The following is a 22,421-nucleotide window of genomic DNA, read 5'->3' as shown; positions in this document are numbered from 1 at the left end:
TCCATCCGGTTAAATTCTTCTTCTGACGACAAAAAAAGAGCATACCTTCTGTTCTAGTGCTCCCCAGCGCCATGCGCCCCATTCACACACACATCAAGTGGTGCCTGGGAGGAACTACACGGCAGGGACCAAAAATGTTTCACTTCAATAGTGTGCTGCAGATGCGTGCGCTGCAGATCCCCCAAAGTTGCGTAGCAATGAGGGGAAATAGCGTACCTGCGTATAGGGACTGTCGGTTATGACATCACCGCAAGATTCGGGGCTTAACTCCGCCCACTTTGGCGGCCATTGCCATTGCTAGGTCTTGGATGCATCAAGATCAGTCTGTACTAGTTCTACTTGTTGAGCAAGCAACGATACTTTTACTTCAATTGCTCTAGGCTTTGATTGCATTTCAATAAAACCATATTTGATCAACATAACGATCACACACATTTTACTGTTTATAGGGAATGTTATATTATTATAAACCGATCTTTATTTCCAAAGCAATAGATGAATGTGATGGCTGTTCTGATCTGCTTGTGCTCTTTCTGCGCTCATGCATGGACAGCCGAAGTCGTGATTTTAGCGTGATATATTTTTATTGGGAGACAATAATGAGCACCAGCAAATGAAAGCAGACATTCCAGTGAATATGGACACGTTTAAATTTATTTTTTTTTATGAAAATTGACCGAGTAATGGCCGGGTCAAATTGCAAGTGGTCTTGGCAGTGGCCCAATAACTGGCTGTAGGCACGCTATGTGGTGTAAAGTAATTAAGTATATTTACTTAAGTACTGTACTTAAGTACACTTTTGAGTTATATGTACTTTGCCAATATTTTTACTTCTTCTCCACTACATCTCTGATCCAAACATTGTAACATTTTAGGCCTACTGTTTATAGGGAATGTTATATTATTATAAACCGATCTTTATTTCCAAAGCAATGGATGAATGTGATTTTGTTTATTTGTTTATTTGTTTATTGAATGGATCCCCATTAGCTGACGCCTGGGCGACAGCTAGTCTTCCTGGGGTCCATAAAAAATGCATACAAATATAAAAACATGAAAAAATACATACTTACAAATATTATGCAAAAATTATATACAACATAACATTGTAATTAAATACAACATCAATATCTCGGTCATGTGGTCAGCTGCGACAAGTGTTTCTTTAAAGCTATCTTGAATGCTAATTTATTTTGTGTAAGATTAATGTGGCGGTAACAAATTCCAGTGACTGGCTGTTCTGATCTGCTTGTGCTCTTTCTGCGCTCATGCATGGACAGATTTTAGCGTGATATCTTTTTATTGGGAGACAATAATGAGCACCAGCAAATGAAAGCAGACATTCCAGTGAATATGGACACGTTTAAATTTAATTTTTTTTAAAAATTGACCGAGTAATGGCCGAGTCAAATTGCAAGTGGTCTTGGCAGTGGCCCAATAACTGGCTGTAGGCACGCTATGTGGTGTAAAGTAATTAAGTATATTTACTTAAGTACTGTACTTAAGTAGGCCTACACTTTTGAGTTATATGTACTATCCCAATATTTTTACTTCTTCTCCACTACATCTCTGATCCAAATATTGTAGGCCTGCTTTTACTCCACTCCATTTATTTCAAAACTTTAGTTAGTAATGCTAGGCCTACTATACTTTTGATTATTATTACAAAACATCATTAACCACTTCAGTATATACATATATTTTGACCATTTGAAAATAGCCGATCTACAAGCTTACAATGTTAGATCCATGCTATTTTCAAAAGATGTTTTGATAACTTGAAAGGGACATTCTGCACAATGAGCAGGCCTACTTTTACTGTTGGTACTTCAAGTACATTTTGATACCATTACCAATACTTTTATACTTTTACTCATGTAAATTTTGAATAGGCCTACTGGACTTCGACTTGTAATAGAGTACACTTGCATTGACCAGTCCATCTTATCTACAACCAGCCAACTGTCAATGCTGTTCTCCGGTCATTGCTTCCTTTTATCCAAGAGTCTTACAAGAAAGATAGCAACGAACATGGCGGGCGGAAGTGGCCGATTTTTGCAAGGCCCCGCCCAGTCCTCACCCCCTATAGACACTTAAAATGCGTGCAAAGTACGCAAAATGCGTACGGGTTGGCAGGTCTGACACACACACACACGATTCAGAGGTTTAAATTAGCACCTTTTTATTATAAACGTTATTCTTTACCAAATCACATGAAACAAGCAGCAAGGGCATAGATATACATACATATATATGTTACAGTATGTTCAAGAAACCAGTAAAAGTTGTCACGGAGCACTCGTTTTGACGTTCACCACACACTAATCACCACCAGATGGCGACGTCAGCCACTGGATAAGAGAGTTACGTCACGCTTTGAACTCGCCGCAGACCGGAAGTGTTTACTCTTTATTTACTAGCCTAGCCTAGCCTAGCCTAGCCTAGCCTAGCCTAGCCATTAGCTCCATTGTAGTCACTTGGACAGGGCGTTTAACGTGCGCTTGCCCAGGCCTTACGGCCTGGGCATAAATATAACGATTGCATTCACCACGGCTTCGTAACTCGCGCGGCGCTCCGCCGGCCGCGCGGCCCTGGCCCGCTCTTCGCGGCCACTCGCGCCTGCGGCGCTCGGGGGCGAAGAGCAGGACCAAGGTCCGCTGGCCTTCGCGCCGCTTGGGGCTTCGTGGACCCAGGGGGGCCTCGTAACTCGTTTGGGCTTCGTGGATACAGGGGGGCTTCGGTAGCCGCTCGCAGTGTCGTGGACAATAGAGCGGCGCACCGCCTGGAATACGTTGTTGTGGCGACCGCTTGCTCCGCCCCGTGCCGCATCACGAGTGCTCCGCGTCTCGAATGTGCTGGTTCTCTTATATCCGGTGACATATATACACATAAATATACATTCCCAACTGTTTTCTCCTTTCCAAAGTTGAGTTGTCTGAATGACAATGCTTGGTAGAAACTCCCTGGGACTTATATACACAATATACACACATTCTTACTCTGATAGGCCTGCAAATGGTTTGTTTTACTTCAAAAGCAAAACTTTGATTTAACATTGGAAAATATACAAATCTTTTGGGTACATGAACAAGAAACGTTGAAGACTAAAGTTATATTACAGTACATTGAACATGGCAGCAAAGGTTTAAGGATAAGTGATTTATAAAACAAGAAGAGAGAAAAACAAAAACATTTACTGTGCACACACACATATAATGGCAGACAGTAAAGTTGGAGTACGGACGAGCCTGAGGTAATAAATATTGGGGCATAAAAATACAAACAGAAGGCCGTAGATAAAGCCTTCATCTTTAGAAAGATGAAGCTGAGCACATAAGGAACAATATTTAAGGATGGTGTGAATAGGTAAAAAAAAGAAAGAAAAAACCGCTGGTGGTGTCCAGTTGACTTTGATTAGTTGATAGCTCCATTGAGGTTAGACTGTGTGCCCTCCTGCACATCATAAGAGCCTTGCATTAAAAAAAGAAATCCAGTTACGCCAGTGGACTCCGGTTCGGCCTGTTTGCATCTCATTGTCTTTGAACACTGAAGTCAGTTGATGGTTATGTTCACAACTTCAGTCTAGTCCAGTCTGCTAGGCGTGTTGAACCTATATGCTTTGCTGAACATCAAATAGAGAAAATAGCAGATGATCTGCTATTTTCACTGAATGCTCGCTTTATGCAGTTACGCAGTATTTGTACATTTCAGCTGTTGAATTTTCAGTGAGTGGTACAGTAATGCAGTGGCAAAGTATAAATTCAGCTTAACTGCTACGCACAGATGTCTCACATTGCTGGACTATTCATTAGCAAACGTCTGACCTAATGAGGATGATTATCAGAAGGCTTACATGGGCGGTAACGAACACTGTATTGCTTTGGCCAATGACCATGAATTAAAAAAGTAGGTCATTATCGTTATTCACACAAATACCTTGGAATGTGGTGCACGCACGCACGCACGCACGCACACAGGACCTGTAATCACAACACTACCTAAAAAAAGAATAGCCTAATTTATACTTTGTTGTGTTGCTCACAGAACATTAGATGTTAAATCAAAAATCACAGGTGAAATTCAGGGATAGAAAATCCACAAAATCCAATGAGACAGTTTTCAAATGGCTGATCTACAAAGACCAGGGCAGTTGTGGAAAGAGGAATGGAGTTGTGTGCATTTTTGTGTGAGTGAGTGAGTGTGTGTGTGTGTGTGTGTGTGTGTGTGTGTGTGTGTGTGTGTGTGTGTGTGTGTGTGTGCTTTGTTTGATCCACGGCATGTGATAAAATAAGATTTACCCTGCATGCATTTTTAACTCTTGCTTGTTGTGTGTAAGAATGGATGCAAAGGGTCTGTGTGTGTGTGTGTGTGTGTGTGTGTGTAAGAGAGAGAGAGAGAGGGAGAGAGAGAGAGAGAGAGAGAGGGAGAGAGAGAGAGAGAGAGAGAGAGAGAGCAAGCGCAGTAAGGTCAGGAGTCATCGTCGAAATGTGTTTTCTGCAGAACTTTTACATGTCGCTCATAGATCTTGAGGGCGGGTCCAAGTCTGATTGACAGGCCAGTCAGAACATCGTTACGCTGCATCAGGAGGAGAGACTTGCCATCAATTTCCTTTTGAGGACACACACACACACACGCACACGCACACACGCACACACACACACACACACACACACACACACACACACACACACACACACACACACACACACACACACACACACAGTGAGCATACACTTGTAATGAGCATTTACCAACACAAAATGATGGGGGGAAAAAAAACGCAACAGCATTAGCGACACCTACACATATCTGAATGCTCTGAATTTATCTTGTGCTGTTTACATTTGTGTCTAATAAAGTATTCAATCAATCAATCTCACATTACTAGCACGTTTGGGCTGTCAAGAATGTGCACAGTTGCACATACGTAATATGGAAGTTTAGATGTTCTTCCTTCACCGTTTATACATTTGACATATAAAGGAATTACGAATGACACTGGGTACATTTACATTTGGATAAATGATGTCTATTACGCCCAGTGTTGTACTGGCCGTGTCACGCTGAATCCTTTTGCACAGGAGCACGCACACGCACGTACATCGATTGATTTTAGGGTTTGGCTTGCAAAGTACACCGTGATCCTCCAGTTCTAGGCAACACAGAAGAGGGGGGGGGGGGCTTTTTCTTATTTCCACAACTCAAAGGTATGTTAGTGACATAGTTCATGGAAAATGGGTGGTTCTCCCCTTTAAGTTCACACCTCAACAACGTTTGCAAAAGCTGTAGTGTCACGAGTCTGGATGCATATCAATGGACTGCTAACTCCAGTAGTGTAGGTGTTAAGCAACGTTAAAATAGCGTCCCCCCCCCAAGCATTAAATCACCAATACAACACTGATTACGCCTGTCTGTTCTGTCTAACGTCTATCTAACAACCTCTTGTGGATGTCTGAGGTACTGCAGGCCTACCTGGGTCCTGAAGGCAACGGCTTGCTCTGGGAAACCTGCTACTGTGAAGTAACTGACCACATCTGACACCGTCCAGTCCACTGGGTTTACACTGCCCACCTCGCACTTCACAAGTCTAGAGAGAGAGAGAGAGAGAGAGAGAGAGAGAGAGAGAGAGAGAGAGAGAGAGAGAGAGAGAGAGAGAGGGAGACACACACATTGCGAATGAGAAAAAAGCTTAATGGACAGTACAGTACAGCTTAGCTCATTAGCAATAACCTGTGTGTGTGTGTGTGTGTGTGTGTGTGTGTGTGTGTGTGTGTGTGTGTGTGTTACTGTGTGTGTGTGTGTGTGTGTGTGTGTGTGTGTGTGTGTGTGTGTCTGTGTGTGTGTGTTACTGTGTGTGTGTGTGTGTGTGTGTGTGTGTGTCTGTGTGTGTGTGTGTGTGTGTGTGTGTGTGTGTGTGTGTGTTACTGTGTGTGTGTGTGTATGTTTCATAAATATTCCAAATATTTCAAACCTTTTTGGAAATAGCAGATCTACATTGTGAGCTTATATATCGGCAGCTCCCAGTACTTACCGCCACACCCAAGCCGTGCTACTCACACACTGAGTTGGCCGTGCGTGGGATCGAACCCATGACCTGGCACCCGAAAGGCCTGAGCTACCCGGACACGATGAATATGTATTATATAAGTAATTAAAGGGGAATTGTCTGTGTGTATACAAACACATCCCCCCTTCACCCTCCCCTCTATGACAGGAATCAAACAGGTCTTTGATGCTTTCATTGCTAAGAGAGATCACTAACGAGCACTTGACACTTGTATGGCCCAATCAATTATCTCAGTGCACAACCCCTTTGAAGTTCAAAGGGTGCAATTAAGAGCTCTGGCCAGCTCCCCTGACAAAAACTTCCCTCCAAGGGATGAATGTCAACCTAAACTGTGGAACAGAACCAAAATACAGCCAGGGGGATGTCTTTCTTCAGGAAACACCCCAGCACAAGAATATAGTGACTTGATAAAGGGAAATGACTGATGAAAAATCTATATACATACATATATCAAAAATAGTCTTAAAGTTACCTAGTTTCCCTTTTTTTTTCTTTTTTTCTTATATTTTTGTATGATTTTGTAACCCATTTTTTCACCCAGTGCCAATTGCCTATGCTGTAGTCCTGGATTCTGCTCTCCCTCTGCCACGCCTGGGGAGCACTGGCTGGCCAAGGGGAGGCGGTATAGAAACCAGGACTACTGCATGTTTTTGTGAGGGTATAGGAGGCATGGGGAGAACATGCAAACTCCACACAGAAAGGCCCTTTTGCCAACCCCACCAGGGGTGTGGGCACTGATGACGCAGAGGTAGAGCCCTGCAGGCCCGACGGGACCCGACCAGGGCCCGAAACTCACCAACGGGCCTAGGGCCGGGCCCGGGCTCAGAACCATGCTCGGAACATTTCGCGCAGTGAATTTCACACATGACGTCTCTGTGTGTGCGCTTAGCTAGAATGGAGTGTGGTGTGTGTGAGTGCTGCCTTCTAGGCTATGGGTTCTATCCGTATCTATAGCAACACGGCTCTGATTGGTCGTGACATGAGTACATTAGCCAATGGAGAGCCGCAACGAGCCGAGGGCTTGACGACTTTACTTCTGTCACACACTCCCACAAGTGTGTCTACTCTGCGACTCTGCGTACACAGCGACACTAGAAAATTAGGAGCACCACTGTAGTTTCACCCATTTCACCGTAATTTCTCAAATAAATCGCCCTGTAATGATTCCCCGACCTCCCATATCAGTTACAAGATGCGTGCGTGCGTCTTTACTCTTTAGTACTACTGGACGATACTCCGTATTTTACAAGATGGCTTGTAACCACGGGCGCAAGCCGACAATAATATCAATATCTAATTGCTGTGAAGATATACAGTAATATAACAAACGGTGGGTGGAGAAAGATTTATTGCGTTGTGTTGTGATGTGTGTGTAATTACTTGCTGTGCTGTTGTGTTGTGTTGACTTTCTTTTAATCAGAGCGCAAGACGAGCACAGCTAGAGGGCTGTACATGCGTCTCCCAGTCTCCGTCCTCTCCGACCATAGTTTCCGTCGGAAAGTTTCGACTTTCTGACGTGCGTGCAGCTTTCCGAACTCAAACTAGGAGTAATCCTTTTCAGAAGTTGCAAGAGATGTCATTTTGTAGTTGAACCGGACCTTTCTGACACAAGTTTCGGTGGTCTGTGACAGTATGGACTCCCCTTGAGAGTGTAGCTGCAGCACGCAGCAGTGAAAGCCTCACACACAAATAATTAATTAAATAATAAGGTGACGGTCGGGCTCGGGCTTTAAATAGCGGCACCAAACGGGCCACGGGCCAGGCCTGGACTGAAGTCCACGGGCCAGGGCAGGGCTGGGCCCACATTTTAGGCCCGTGCAGGGCTCTACGCAGAGGGGAGAAGACGCCCCCAGCGCCCAGTGTCCCCTGGCGGGAATCGAACCCAGGACCTTCTAGCTGTGAGGCGACAGCGCTAACAACTACCTAGTTTCCCATTAATAATAAGTAATTATTTCTACCAGCTCCAACGTGTGTGGTCCACTCACATTCCTCTGTTGACTTCTCCATTCATCCCTCGCTCCTCTGCAGGGCCAGAGTCCCTCGGGGAGGCGGTGGGGGTCAGTAGACAGGAAGAAACCCCAACTTCAGCTTTACACTGCACACCTAGGAGACACAACAACCAGGAAGCTCTTTTAAGACATACCGGTACGCACAGTGGTGGGAAAAGTACTCAAATATTTTACTTAACACCTTGCCGTCCGAAATAGAATGGTGGTTGGTAGATTAGCCGTGAAATTTCTATTATTGTATTGTGATCTGAGACATAATATTATGTTTATAAACATGACCCCGCAGCCCCTCCATCTTGAACAGCGCCGCTGTTTTTTCTTCTTTTTTTTCCCCCAGGTCAGTAACTCACCATGATTTTCTCGATTTCCGTTGGGATAGAATGGGGGTTTTGGCCGATCGTCGATGTCCCCGTGCGTTTCGCGTGCGCGATCCTTTCACGTAAATGTCCCCGCAAATAGTCCATGTGTGACTGAAGAACAGAACTGAAAAGTTTCGCTAGCATAGCCCCAAGCATGGCTGCTGTAGGAGCTCGAGTGTGCAGACAGCAAACGTATGGGCTGGGAGTACCCTTGGAGAAGGAGAGGCGCTGACGTCACCTCTGCTTCATGCACGGTCTGCATGAGCTATCAATGCACGAGTGGTGACTAGGGAAGGTTAGACGATCGCCGATTTTCGGATCAAAAGCTTTTATTCCGGTTTTAAAGACAAAGTCCGGGAATGTACGGCGTGGCTGAGAGTCCCTGGGGGGATGTGCGATATAGTACGGTTTTAACATTAAGGGGCTCCCCGTGGCTTAGAAGGTGTTAAGTAATAGTATCAATACTGCAAATGTAGAAATACTCTGTTACAAGTAAAAGTCCGGAATTCAAAATTAGCTTCAGTAAAAGACAAGTACAAAAGTATTGGTATCAAAGTGTACTCAAAATACAAAATAAAAGTACTCATTATGCAGAACGCCTGATTTCACAGGTTTTCACTATAGAAAATCAAATCTATACGCTCACAATGCGTCGCCATGAGACACACATTTTTGGCTTAAAATGTTTAATGTATGTTTTGTAATAATGATCAAAATCTAAAAAGTAACTAAAGTTCTCAAATAATTATAGTGTAGTAAAAGTGCAATATTTGCCTCTGAGATGTAGTGAAGTAGAAGTGAAAGTACTGAAAATTGGGTATACTATAGTAAAGTTAAAAAAAAAAGTGTACGTAAGTACAGTACTTAATAAATGTACTTAGTTACTTTACACCACTGCTTTTCAGACATACTGCGTACGCACGCACACAGAAAATCAAGAGAGAAATAGCGTACAGGGGAACACTTGGCCACCTGAGCATCAATGGTCCCCACAACAAAAGACTTTCCTTTTGAGAGAGCTTCAGTGCTGTTCTGTAATAACGTTTGAAAGATCAAATGCTCTCAGGCAAGATGCCAACTGTGCCACCACTAAGGTCTTGAACCTTGAGTGTTAGTGACTTGTCTATACTGTATATGAGTGGTTGTTTTTGTTCAATAAATGTAATTGTTTTAGAGATTATAATTGTATTTATAATCAATAAAAGTGTATCTGGGGGCGACAGTAGACAGACATTTACACTGCTCATTACCGTGCACAAATACACAGTATGTACTTAAGTCTCAGGGTTCTGTTTCTGATGTTTCTATCTGCCAGCACCAGGAAAAGAAAGTTAGTCATCTCTGCTACAACTCCATCCTACAACACTGTTGGGAGTGGACACAGATGTTATCCAGGCTGCGCCGTAAGACGATGAATTTAATTTGTATCTACTTTCATGTGATCAACAATTTGTTTAATTGCTATTAGAGATTAATAATATAGCTAACAGCACAGGCAGTGTTTGCGATCTGCTGCTGTACTGCAACATTAAGAAAGCACATAAGGAGGAGCGCACACCTAAGTGAGTGAGGTGCTGACCACGCAGATAACACTGAATGAGAAGAAAGAGGCCGCACAACTCTTCAGCCACGATGCAAATAATTTATTTAACCAACGTTTCGACTGTTGCCAGTCTTCATCAGGGTTTTCAAAACCCTGATGAAGACTGGCACACTGGCAACAGTCGAAACGTTGGTTAAATACATTATTTGCATCGTGGCTGAAGAGTTGTGCGGCCTCTTTCTTCTCATTCAGTACTGCAACATTAAGACATAAAATTACAAACCCTGTGCTTGTGTGAATGTGTGGTAACACTGGCAGAAACAGCAAACATTCTGAGGGACATTATATTCTGAAACCACCAGAGAGGGGCATGTAAAAGAAAAACTGCAACCACAGGGGAGACTAGCCAGTAAACTCACCACAGATAGCCATGCCACTGTGTACAAGTTACAGGTCCACTGTGTCATGGAATACGACTGAGTTGGATGAGTGAGACACTTATACATATTAGCCTGCTTGACAACATCCAAAAGAAGGCCCTCAAAATAACTATAGGGGACGAGGACACTGCCTGTTCAAAATCCTTCGTCCGCAGGCACAGCCTTATCTACAGAAGACAGGTTGCTGCTGCCAGTCCTGTACAACATGCATAACCACCACACTGCCCCACAGAGCCCCAGGCAATGCTCTCTCCACCATACACCAGACTGCGAACCACCTGCCTATGCACAGCTACGCTAGACCACTGGTTCCCAGACTTTTTAGCCCGTGACCCAAAAGAGAAATTAGACGTTTGCCTGGGACCCATACTAGTGAAAATAGCTGATCTACAAGCTCACAACGTGGCGCAAAGCGACGCGCTGTGAGCTTGTAGATCGGCTATTTTCACTACTTCTTAAACATTTGTTTTCTAATTTATGTGTTATTTCTTTGATTTCTTCATGACATTACTGAATGTAGCTTTTTTGGGAATGTTTTTGAAAATGTTTTGAAATAATAATAAGTATTAAAACCAAAATGTAGGAAACAAAAAATTAAGGGACGCATACAAATATTTCTGCGACCCACAAATGGGTCCCAACCCAGTGTTGGGGAAACAGTGCGCTAGCATGACCTGTTGGCCACATTACAAAAATGGCAAAGGGCCGGGGGGCCAGTAGAATTTTTGCATGAGATGTTAAAATGAAAGCGAAAGCATCTGTCCATTTTAGGTTAAAGTGCAGGTTCTCTGCATCAACTTTTCGGTGCTTTCTCATCTTTGCTGCTGCTCTGAATGAGTGCACACAGTTTCCTCTTCCTGTATGATTATTCATGTAATGTAATTAGGCAAAAGATTAGATAATAACTTCTGAAAATTCTGAAAATATATTTTTATTTTATATTTATTGATAATTGGTGGGCCAGTCAAAATTGTGCCACAGGCCGGAACTGGCCCGCAGGCCTGAGTTTGAGTATCACTGCACTAGAACAGGGGTTCCCAAACTTTTTTGTCTCAGGGCACCCCATAAACATTTGTTTTAATCCGAGGCACCCCTACATTATAATTTTCATATTATAGCATATCGTCGTTGTCGGGTGGAAACCTTGTATGTCCAAAACCGTTCGTTTTGTATTTATCATCTATAAAATGTACTAAACTAGTGAAAACAGCAGATCTGCAAGCACATCGTCGTTGTTGGGTGGAAACCTTGTATGTCCAAAACCGTTCGTTTTGTATTTATCATCTATAAAATGTACTAAACTAGTGAAAACAGCAGATCTGCAAGCACGCTGCGAGGCGTTGTGTGCTTGCAGATCGGCTGTTTTCACTAGTTTTGTGCGACAGTCTTGTATGATGAAGCAGGGCTTTGCTTTAGCAAAATACGTACAAATTTGAAACTTGGAGATACGAGGTTTCTGCCTGACAGTGACGATATTTTAGTGATTATGTTGCGAGGAAAATGTTGAGATAATAGCCATTTTGGTTAGTCTGACTGAAAATAACTTTGTACTTCAAGATTAAAATTATACTAAATAATATATTTTTTCAAGTGTCCAAATAAATTCCAAATATTATCAAATGATCTCACGGCACCCCTGGACTGCTGTCACGGCACCCCAGGGTGCCCCGTCACCCACTTTTGAAAACCCCTGCACTAGACCATACTCTCCCAGGCTGCAGGACACGCTCCTTGGACAGAAGCTTTCTCTACACTGCTCTCCATCTATATATGGCATATAGGCATAGCCTTCCAGAGGGACCAGAGCACGTCATCGGATCCATCACAGAGTAGACCATGGTCTTCAGGCCTTCAATGCAGAGCTCAACAACTCCTGACCACCCCTCTCATTGACTGCTGACCTGCAGTGAACCATATATGATTGGCCAACTTGATATAACTGCTGTGTATTCAATTCTCTGACTCAGATATTATTCACAAGCGTACTGAAAACTCTTAGCATGTTAAACTACCGGTATATACATTGTGGACCTACCTACTGTATCTAATTAAAGCTAAAACTTGGACAAAAAAAGAAACAAAAACACATCACAACAGACACCAAATCACACTCCTAAAAATAATCCTTTCACTCTCACCTTAATCCCAGAAATCTTAAAAAAAATTTATCTTACATACTTTAAAAAAATATTTATCTAACTTGTTGTCTCTACCACCGTGCTCTGACCACTATGGTGCATCCAAATAAACTGAGTAACAGTGGATGTATTCACACCACCTCAAGCTGAACCCAGACAAGACAAGTTTCTCTTAATCCCAGGTAAATCCTGCCCCATGCAGGATCTAACTATTTCCATAGACAACGCCCTGGGGACTAACGGCCAAGAATCTCTGTGTTGTTTACACTCAAACCCATCCTCACCCAGGAGTCAGCCCAGCTCCTTATCCAGACCTCAGACATATCAAAACTTGACTACTCTAACTCGCTCCTTGCTGGCCTCCTGGCATGTGCAATTAATCCCCTCCAAATGATCCAGAGCCAAACCTTTCACATGTCTCCCCCCTTCTCCGCTCCCCCCATTGGCTCCCAGTTACTGCTCATACAGACAGTACAAAAAACTGATGTTGGCCTAAAACGCACAAAGGTGTGGCACCCCCATATCTTCACGTCTGATCCAACCCTACAACCCCTCCCGCTCACTCAGATCAGCTAACACAGGTAAGCTGTCACTACCTTCCCTATAAAACAACCCTCCACACGTCCCAGACTCCAAACTGTGGAATGAACTCGCCATTGCAGTTAGAATTGGAAACCCAATCTTCCACCATAATCTGAAGACTCGCCTCTTCAGAATCCACTTGCCCTAGCCTTGACGACCTTGCAGGCTTATACAAAGGTTAAAATGTAATTTTAAGACGGCTGGCCTAGTAGTCTGGGGCCTGGGCACCTAGGCTGCAATGCCTGACAGGGTGTCGCGGGTTCGAATCCCCATCCTGACAACGTTTCCTGCGTGTCACTCCCGTCTCTCTCTCCCCATTGCATTCAATATACTGTAGTGGCAATGTTTTTTAATAATTGCTGCACTCTTATGGTTGGTGCAGCACCTGTCAGCAGGGGGTGTTGAACGGGAGGAGTGGGATGGAGGCCTCAGGTGAGCCAGTAGGGTTCAATAGCAGTGGAAAAACACAGAGATGTGTGAGGAGGATTAATTGGCAGAACAACTAAATTGAGAGAAAACAAGAAAGTTACAAAATAATTGGGTACTCTACAAAGAAAACTGTAAAAAGATAAACTCTGCCTGCTCCATTTTGGATCATCTGAAGGGCACTGAGAGACTTTTTTGCTAAATGACTGAGTAGAGACAATTGCCAGAGGAAAGTTAACAAGAGGAAAGATTTGATCTTGTAGATTTGCATAATATGAAAGAAGCATGATTGCACAACTGCTTTGTCCGAGGTGAGATTGTTGATTGTGTCTCATTGAATTTCAGCAGCAACACAGTTTGAAACATCCAATTATGGAAGTCTGATAAAGGGAAACAGCCCACAGTTGGGTATCATTTGGTGCAAATTAGATGTAGTTTTGAAATTGGTTGTAATTTTTTTAAATAATTGTTTTGGCTTTTTATGGAGAGGTTGCACAGCCAAGACTTTGGTCCCAAACAAGATATCTTGAAAACTACTTTTGCCATTACGTTTTCAGTGCACTGCACCGCCGCCAGCACCCTACTGAATTAGGTGACCCCATGGCCTCTCCACACAAATCCAATAGGCAAATTGCAGCCTCTAGTGGCAGTGCAGTAGGTGTGCTGCAGATGGATTGAATCATGGCAAATCAAATGTCCCTTTCTTTACTTTTAAGAGCAGCACACTGCAATACAAACATTAAACATTCCACATGTGGGTTAGAATGCATAAAACATGTTTTTCCCCAGCTTGAGGGATTCATACTGAAGTTACACAGGCAAGTATAACATAATATGTATGTAAAATGGGTTTGTGTGACGTTGAAGACCATCTATGTAGCTCTGCCAACTAAAATGATGAAAATAGCACAAATGACAAGTGTACATTTTATACACTATATGGCAGTTAATTTCATCCAATCCGGCAGGTGGCTGATGGCGTAAACCAGGGTTTGACACAAAAACTGTGTGTGCTGAAGGACCATTTACTGAATGTCATCCCACAAATCTCTCCACATTTCCTTTCTTGCTCTATTGTAACTGTCAATAAAGGCAAATAAATGCCCTCAAAATATCTAAAATTAGGGATGTTCCTAGCGGTTAATTTCACAGACGTGTACACAACTGAATATTCGGGTATCCGAAAATGTATTATTATTATTATTTTTAATTAATACCCATAAAATAGCCAAAACTGAGCACATTTTGATTTATTAGGCCAAACCTCATTTGAAAGAAATATTAAGAGCATATGAAAGCCTTTTAAAAATGTTTATACTACTGGAATCTTGCTACAAAATAATTAATTACATCTTGCCAGAAAGATGCAAATTTAGGTCAAGCTAATTAGCAGAGCAGTAGCCCCAGCTGGTCTGATCTGGACCCTATAGTAGCCTGACCACGACCAGCTCTGCTCTCCTCAAGTTACAATAAACCATGGTTCTCAGCCAACTTATGATTAAGCCTACAGTGTTCTCGCCTCAAAATGCATGGATTAACCATTACTTCTTCAAATGGACCGGATCACACTCACAGAGGCAGCGGGCAGTTAATCGAGGTAACGACTAACAAATGGTTCACATCCAGCAGTAGGTCTTTATTTGGATGTGATTTCTCCATCATGATGCTTTGCCATCAAATTATCCACACAAACTTTGCTCTGTAGCATAACGAATGATTCTTAGCAGAGGCAGAAGACAGCCTGCATGGTGCGTGCCGTGCACTGAGCGCATGTCAGTACGACCACTGACCACTGCAACAGTGTGACACTCAGGCTCCGCTAATCAACCATGCCATCATGCCATAATACTTAATTTTCTTATTTTACTTGTTAAAAGCATCATTTTATTAAGACCTGACAGTAATATGGGTGCAAAATGTAAATGTTTAATAAAGTTAATATCTCAATCATTAAAATACATTTAATAGAATAACCGAATTGTATTTTCAAAACGAATAGTGGTTTACAAACCGATTATTCAGATACCCGAATATTCGTGCACATCCCTATCTAAAACGAATACATACAAGAATTGGACTGACTACAGAAAGCTTTTCATGAGGAGAATGTTTAAGGGAATAATATCAGACATATAGCAGGGATAAGACACACAAGAGTATGAAGAGAGTGGTAAATTGATATATAGATTGATTGATTTGAGGTTGGTGTGATGTTGTGGTGTTTGATATTAGACACTATGAGAGAAAGAACTCTGAATTTGTTGCTTGGCTCAGTAGAGGCGTAGCAAAACCTAGAATTTAAAATGCACGTCACGCACGCACGCACGCACGCACACACGCACACACGCAATATTACATAAAGAACAAACTAAATGGAAGTCAGATCTTACTGTTGAAGCCTGAGGAAGCGTGGCTCCTTCCCTTACACTCCAGATTATCCTGTGGGGAAGGCAGATCATAGCGAATAATGTCGTGAGAAAAATTAAGACATGCCTTGAACTTCCGTCCATGAACTTCAAATTCAATCCTTGTATAAATTAGCAGTAAGAAGTAACTGACAGATGTGACAGCATGCTACATTGAAAACTAGAAAAAGTGCTCCTCGGAGAACAGGTCTCCACCAGGTCAGGTATGTTATTGTGAATAGAATAGGCAAATGTGAAATAGGTGCAATTTCTTCTTGAGCCTTTCACAGCAACTGGACGCTGCATTCATTATCTGAGACATATTGTTCCAAAAATGTATTTGCAAAAAATCAACCTGGTGGTGGCGCTATAACACGCCAATGTGAAAAGGGTGGGATTTCTTCCTCGGCCTAGTGGGAATGTGCATGCATAATTTCACTTCATGAATTTCGTTCATGATTTGAGGCATTTTGAAACGTAGACGTATCAAAAGATGTATTAAGATAAAATATCGCACCAAAACACGGTATCAAACACGACACATGTGCATATCTCCTTGTATGGGCCGTTCCGTCAGTGACGTTAGTTATCTCCATACATGGAGTTCTACGCTCATGCGGACATACCCACAAAGCCAGACGTAGGAGTGGGTTAGCACCACTCCAAAATCACGACACACGCACATATCTCCTTGTATGGGCTGTTCTGTCCGTGACATCAGCTGTGGTGATGTCGGTCTCTGCGTGCTTTCTATGCCGTTAGTCTCATGCTCATACGGACATAGGGACATACACACAAAGCCAGACGTACTGTATAGACCGCTCAAAACATTTGAAGATCAGTGTTGTCACGAGACAAATTCTTTACTTTCCTATCTATCTATCTGTCTATCTATCTACAGTATATGTATAAATAACACTCATTTGCATCCTCTCCCCTTCAGAATTACCCATTTAATTGCAATCAACGTGGAATCTATGGTAGCCTGGTGGGTGTGCTTTTCAGTGTATATATTACCCTTGCCTGATTATGGCTCTCCTGATTTCATTCAAGAATGGTTAATGCAACTGTTTTCTTTAAATCCGTCACCATACAAGAGGTAAAGACACACATTCTTCTTCTTTCGTGTATCATCGTCCTTGATGACTGGTTGACTACACTTTATTTCACAAGATTTCTTACATATTCCCAAAGGACACATGCGTACCTGTATTTCCCTGTGCAGCTGGTCGGTAGTGATGGTACTCTGTTCTGGTTGTGTGACCTTACAGTGTGGCACAAGGGCTCCCTGGGCTGGAGGGCATACCGGCCTGGTGAGAGGACCCAGTCCTGCTACGCCTGGAGGGACACAGTCATTACAGAGTTGGGGAGGGAGGAAGGTGAGAGAGGATCAGAAAGATCAGAGAGGAGCCCAAACAAGAACTAACAACTCCACAAGACACTGTAGTAGGCAATCAGACGAATACCAGTCACTTCGCCAAAAATCAAACTCGCCAAATCAACTTGCTAGGACACCTCGCCAATGAGCAGGGTTGTCAACATTGGACTGTCAATCCAGGAAAATCCAGGAGATTTATTTTTAGGAGGTGCGCGGAACTCCCCAACAGGGGTCTGGTGGTCCTCCTTCCAAAACTTCTTAACAGATATATTTTCCTGTGTTCTGTTGAATTTTGTGCATGTTTGATACTTTTATCAGGCTTGCTTTACTAGCATGGGTACAATTTCAGCCTTAAAATGCCAAATGTAGGTGTACAAATTTGATGACTGAAGCAAAGTAAGATATCATTAATAATGACTTCTCATCTGGGGGTCCTCCCCCAGAAAATATTTAACATAGTAGATGTAAATGCCAATCATACTGGCGAATCCAGGAGCATTGACAAGCCTGCCAAATGAGCGTGGACAATTTGGCCAGTTGGATTTTTTGGCGAAGTGACCGGTTACCAATCAGACATATAGTTATAGGCGACATAGCAATTCTGCTTACACATTTATTCCTAATTATTCAAATCCACATCCACATCTAAGGCTTTATGTCTTCCATTCATCATTAGTTTAAATTCTTTATATTCAGGACATGCACATACAGCTGGGGTCAGCAACCTTTTTGAAATGAAGTGTCATGTTTTTATTTTCTAGAGTCAGTGTGCCATGTCAACATACATTTTAATGACACCCCATAAAAAAATCATATTTGATTGTCAGTACATTGTACAGTACAACGATCATTAGACTCAGAGTAATAACCCACCTATCTCCCCAACTCCCTCCACAGTTCAGAATTGTAATGAATGTAGAATTATGTGCAGGATGTAATTTGTTTGCAAATTAGGTGACTTAATTGAATTGACCACATTTAAAACAATATGAGATTTTAAAATATAAATCCTCTCACACTTCTGCCTGTGATCACCCTCCCCTGTGCCAATGTTGGCACTCGTGCTTATAAGGTTGCCTAACCCTGACATACAGTAATGTGTACTTGTGTACTTGCGTGCACGCACACGCGCGCGCGCACACACACACACACACACACACACACACACACACACACACACACACACACACACACACACACACACACACACACACACACACACACACACACACACACACACACACACACACACACACACACACACCTTCGTCATAGTGGTGCTGATGTTGGGGGCTCCCCTGCTTTGATGTGGTCTGGATCGCAGGATCGTCTGTGCCTTCATTACCGAGACCTGGTTGGGTTGTCATGGTTACCGGGGCTCTCCCTCCCTCCTCATCACAACTCTGGGGATCGTCCTCCTCCTCTTCCTCGTTGTCTTCCTGGTCTTCCTCTCCGCTGTCTGTTTCCATTGGCTCGCTCTCCTGCTTAGACAGTGGTGGCGGGATGCATTGGAATAAGGCTTGTGTCATTAATTAATGTCAGATACAGGAAGGGGGTTTCCATGTTTTCTCTCTGACTTTCTCGCAGATGGACCATGGATCAGCAGGATGCCTACCTGAATGCAATCTGAATGCATCATTAAGTTCCTATTCAAGCTGTAGTCTTACTGAGTGAGTATGGGATTTAAAAACCCAGACTGGATTGTCACGATTGTCACACACACATGCACGCACGCACGCACGCACGCACACACACGCGCACACACACAGAAAATACAATTACAATCTTCAGGTAAAAAAATAAGAAAAAAAAAAAGTGCAGATGCTTTATACAACTTCAAATGGAGTGAGTGTGTGTGTGTGTATATATATATATATATATATATATATATATATATATATATATATATATAGTCTATATATATATATATATATAATATTGGCTAATATATAGGCTACACACACACACACACACACACACACACACACACACACACACACACATATATATATATATATATATATATATATATATATATATATATATATATATATATAGACATATATATATATATATATATATATATATATATATATATATATATATATATATATATATATATATATATATATATATATATATATATATATATACATACATTACACACACACACACACACACACACACACACACACACACACACACACACACACACACACACACACACACACACACACACATGTATTTATATATAAACCTATAGTACTAGGTAGAATAGGTCTACTAGAAAGGTAGTCACTCAGTCACCCTAGCCTACACCCACAGCGGAGAGGAGAGGGAGGAGAGAGTGCGCTGTCAAAAAATGACACAAAGGATTCATATGGCACGAAACGGGGGAGAGGCGGGGATAAGGAGGGGAAAAAAGAACAGAAGTAACCCATGGGCCTGCCCTGTCCCCGCGTCGAAAAACGGGTCTAGCTCCGTGCTCTTGCCGTCTGCTGCAAACACAATTTATTACCGCGACCAAAGGAGAAGTGAGCCAGCATCAGCTAGCTGTTCTCGGTCGCGTCCCGCTTGTCGGCCTACAGAAAACTGCGCTCTCGGCTCCCCGCCCGAGCACGTCCTAAGTTTATAGACAGACAGAACAGAAGACACCGCCTATTGGAGCGATAGGCCTCGAACATTCTTTACTCAAGGCAAAAGTTCAAGGTGTTAATAATAATTGAGAATAATAGGCCTATTAAAAAAACAATAGCAATAGTAATAAATAAACGGCGTGGCGAAGAATGGACGCTTTAGTGCTCGGGAGGGAGTCGGGACACAGAAAGATGCGCGCACACACTGCGTGTATGTGTGTGTGCTTTCTTTTTTTCTTCTTTTTCCCCCGGAGAAGCGAAGCGGCGAACGAGCGCTCGCCGTTTCTAGTTATGGTTTCCAGCAGTCAGTCCGCATCAAGCAGAAGCCGCACATTCCGTGTCGGGGGCGACAATGGAAGGAATGCAATGTCAAATTAAAGATGTTTCTGTAAAACGGTGACTAGGCTATATAGCCTTAACAATATTTCGTGCCATGTCTCCAGATATAGCCTACTTTCCATTTGAATTGTCGTGCTTCGTGGACAAGACAAAAGAATATGCGAGTGGAGTGCGTGCAAGGTTTTATTAATAATTTAAATGTAATTTAAATGACCATTAATTCTTATAGCCCGGCAAAAAGCCTTATTGTGTGCTCTGCACAACAGTATATAGGTCTATGTGTTGTTCATGTTAAGTTGTCCTATCCTAGAGGCGAGCGTACCTTCTTCACCACATGCCTGTCCTGCAGTGCGCTCTTTAGAAGTCTGCCAGCGGACGCATTCTTGTGAGTGCAGGGCTCCTCTTCCACAGGAACCACCATCCCCCTCTGGGGGAGAGTGATGTTCCCGCAGCGGCTCCTGCGCAGCCGGCCCCTCGCCACCTCCCTCTCCAGGACCACCTTGACTTTGCCCCGGGTCAGCTTCTCCCCGGACAGCCGCTCCTGGCTGCTCAGATACCCCAGGATCTCCTTCAGTCCGAGCGGCTTCGCCTGGCCCCTGGTGGCGGCGGACAGACGGCGAACAGACGCTACCAGTCTGTCGCCCAGGTCAGAGTTGGCTTGTTGGCCCCCCGCCGTCCTGGTGGTACACTGTCCTCCTCCTCCTCCACCGACACGGACTTTGGGCTTGACGGGCTGCTTATTCTGCCTCTGAGGAGCGACATTGTTGTTGCTTTCGCTCCCGAGGCAAGTTTTCCCCTCCGCGTCCGCGGCGGTGCCGCCGCTGTCCGACTCCTTCGCGCCGGACAAGCCTGGCTCCATTCCCCCTCGGATCGCATCAGCATCGCCGACTCCTCGGCTTGGTGTTGCTGTTGTTTCGTCGGCGTCAACGCTGTCGTGCGCGCTTGTTCTATCCCCGCCACCACCATGGCCGGGGGACGGACAGTCACAGCAGTCATCATCCCCTGCCTGGCGGTGTCCTCCTAATCCCTGCTCTCTGCATGCACTTGCTTTCTCCTCTCCGCCACAGCCGCTCCCGGCAGCAGCAGCAGCGCAGCCCGCTGTTGCGCCACAACCGAGAACAATGTTTCCGCTGCACGGACTGGAACTGGGAGAGAGGTTTAGTTTTTTCCCGCTGATGCTGGCCGGCGTTTGTGGCCGGGGGTCCGGGCTGGGCGAGGAGTCCTCCTCCTCTCCCCCCTCCTGGTCAGTGAAGCTGTGCGCACTATTATCGCCGTTGTTGTTCAAATTGTTGTGTTTGGTCCGCTCCCTCGCTACTGCCTCCGCGCTGCTGCTGCTGTTACCAGCGGCCGTAAACTCGCTCGTCTTCTTTCTGCTTTTTCGCTGCACCTTCGCCGCGTTTCGATACGAGATCGATCCCTTGTAGCTAACTTTGAGCACGGTCTGATCTTGGATCAGTTTTTCCAGCTCTGTCCTGGTTCGGTCCGGGTCCGACCCGTGTCGTCTTCGGACCATTCGACAAATCCTCTCGAGATCCGGACGGGCTTTTCTGGAGCGAAGAGAATCGATTGTCTCAAGGATCCACTCCCGGTACTTGGGTTCGGACATCTTCTGTTGGTACGGATGGGTTTGGCCGAGTGCGTCTTTTTTTTGTTGTTTCAGAAGTGACGCTGTGTGTGTGTGAGTGAGAGCTCAGAGCCAGAGTGCGAAGCCCCGGTTGAAGAATGAGAACGGAAGCCTGGTTTGTACGCTTGCGTTCGTTGGCCACATTGTGCGCTTAAGGTGGACCGAAGATGGCGCCCAGGTCTCCATAGACGCAAACCGCATTTAAGGTGGAATTGGCCCGTTTTTGCGCATCGGAGCCCTGCTCTTTGTTTGCAGCCAAGTATCGTTTGTAAATTATATATTTGTTTGGTTGTATCAAACAGTAGCCTAAAGTCCAAGCATTGTATCAAACAGTAGGCCTAGCCTAAGTCCAAGCAAGTACGAAGCGAGCGCAAATAGGCTATTTCTCAAAGTGAGAGGGAAATAATGTGATTTGTATTTAATAATAGCCAAGGATGCCTGGTCAACAGATGACAACCCCGTGTCGCATAGCCGC

The 22,421-nt window shown here is 43.8% G+C and overlaps 1 protein-coding gene across 1 annotated transcript; it reads right to left on the bottom strand.

Annotated features, from left to right (window-relative positions):
- Positions 1-4,460: 4,460 nt before the first annotated feature.
- On the bottom strand, positions 4,461-21,956 carry samd1b (sterile alpha motif domain containing 1b). Its single transcript, XM_080722707.1, has 7 exons — positions 20,645-21,956; positions 18,612-18,849; positions 17,177-17,307; positions 15,955-16,003; positions 8,053-8,170; positions 5,473-5,587; positions 4,461-4,608 (listed from the first exon to the last, which is right to left on the bottom strand). Exons 1-7 carry the CDS (start codon positions 21,926-21,928, stop codon positions 4,468-4,470), a joined length of 2,076 nt encoding a protein of 691 aa, XP_080578833.1. The 5' UTR covers positions 21,929-21,956; the 3' UTR covers positions 4,461-4,467.
- Between the last annotated feature and the right edge of the window lie 465 nt (positions 21,957-22,421).

Source organism: Nannobrachium achirus (genome assembly GCF_963921795.1).
Source record: "Nannobrachium achirus genome assembly, chromosome: 3".
Lineage (NCBI taxonomy): Eukaryota > Metazoa > Chordata > Actinopteri > Myctophiformes > Myctophidae > Nannobrachium > Nannobrachium achirus.
Note: the sequence above shows the minus strand (reverse complement) of the source record. Positions and strands in the feature narration are given on the sequence as shown.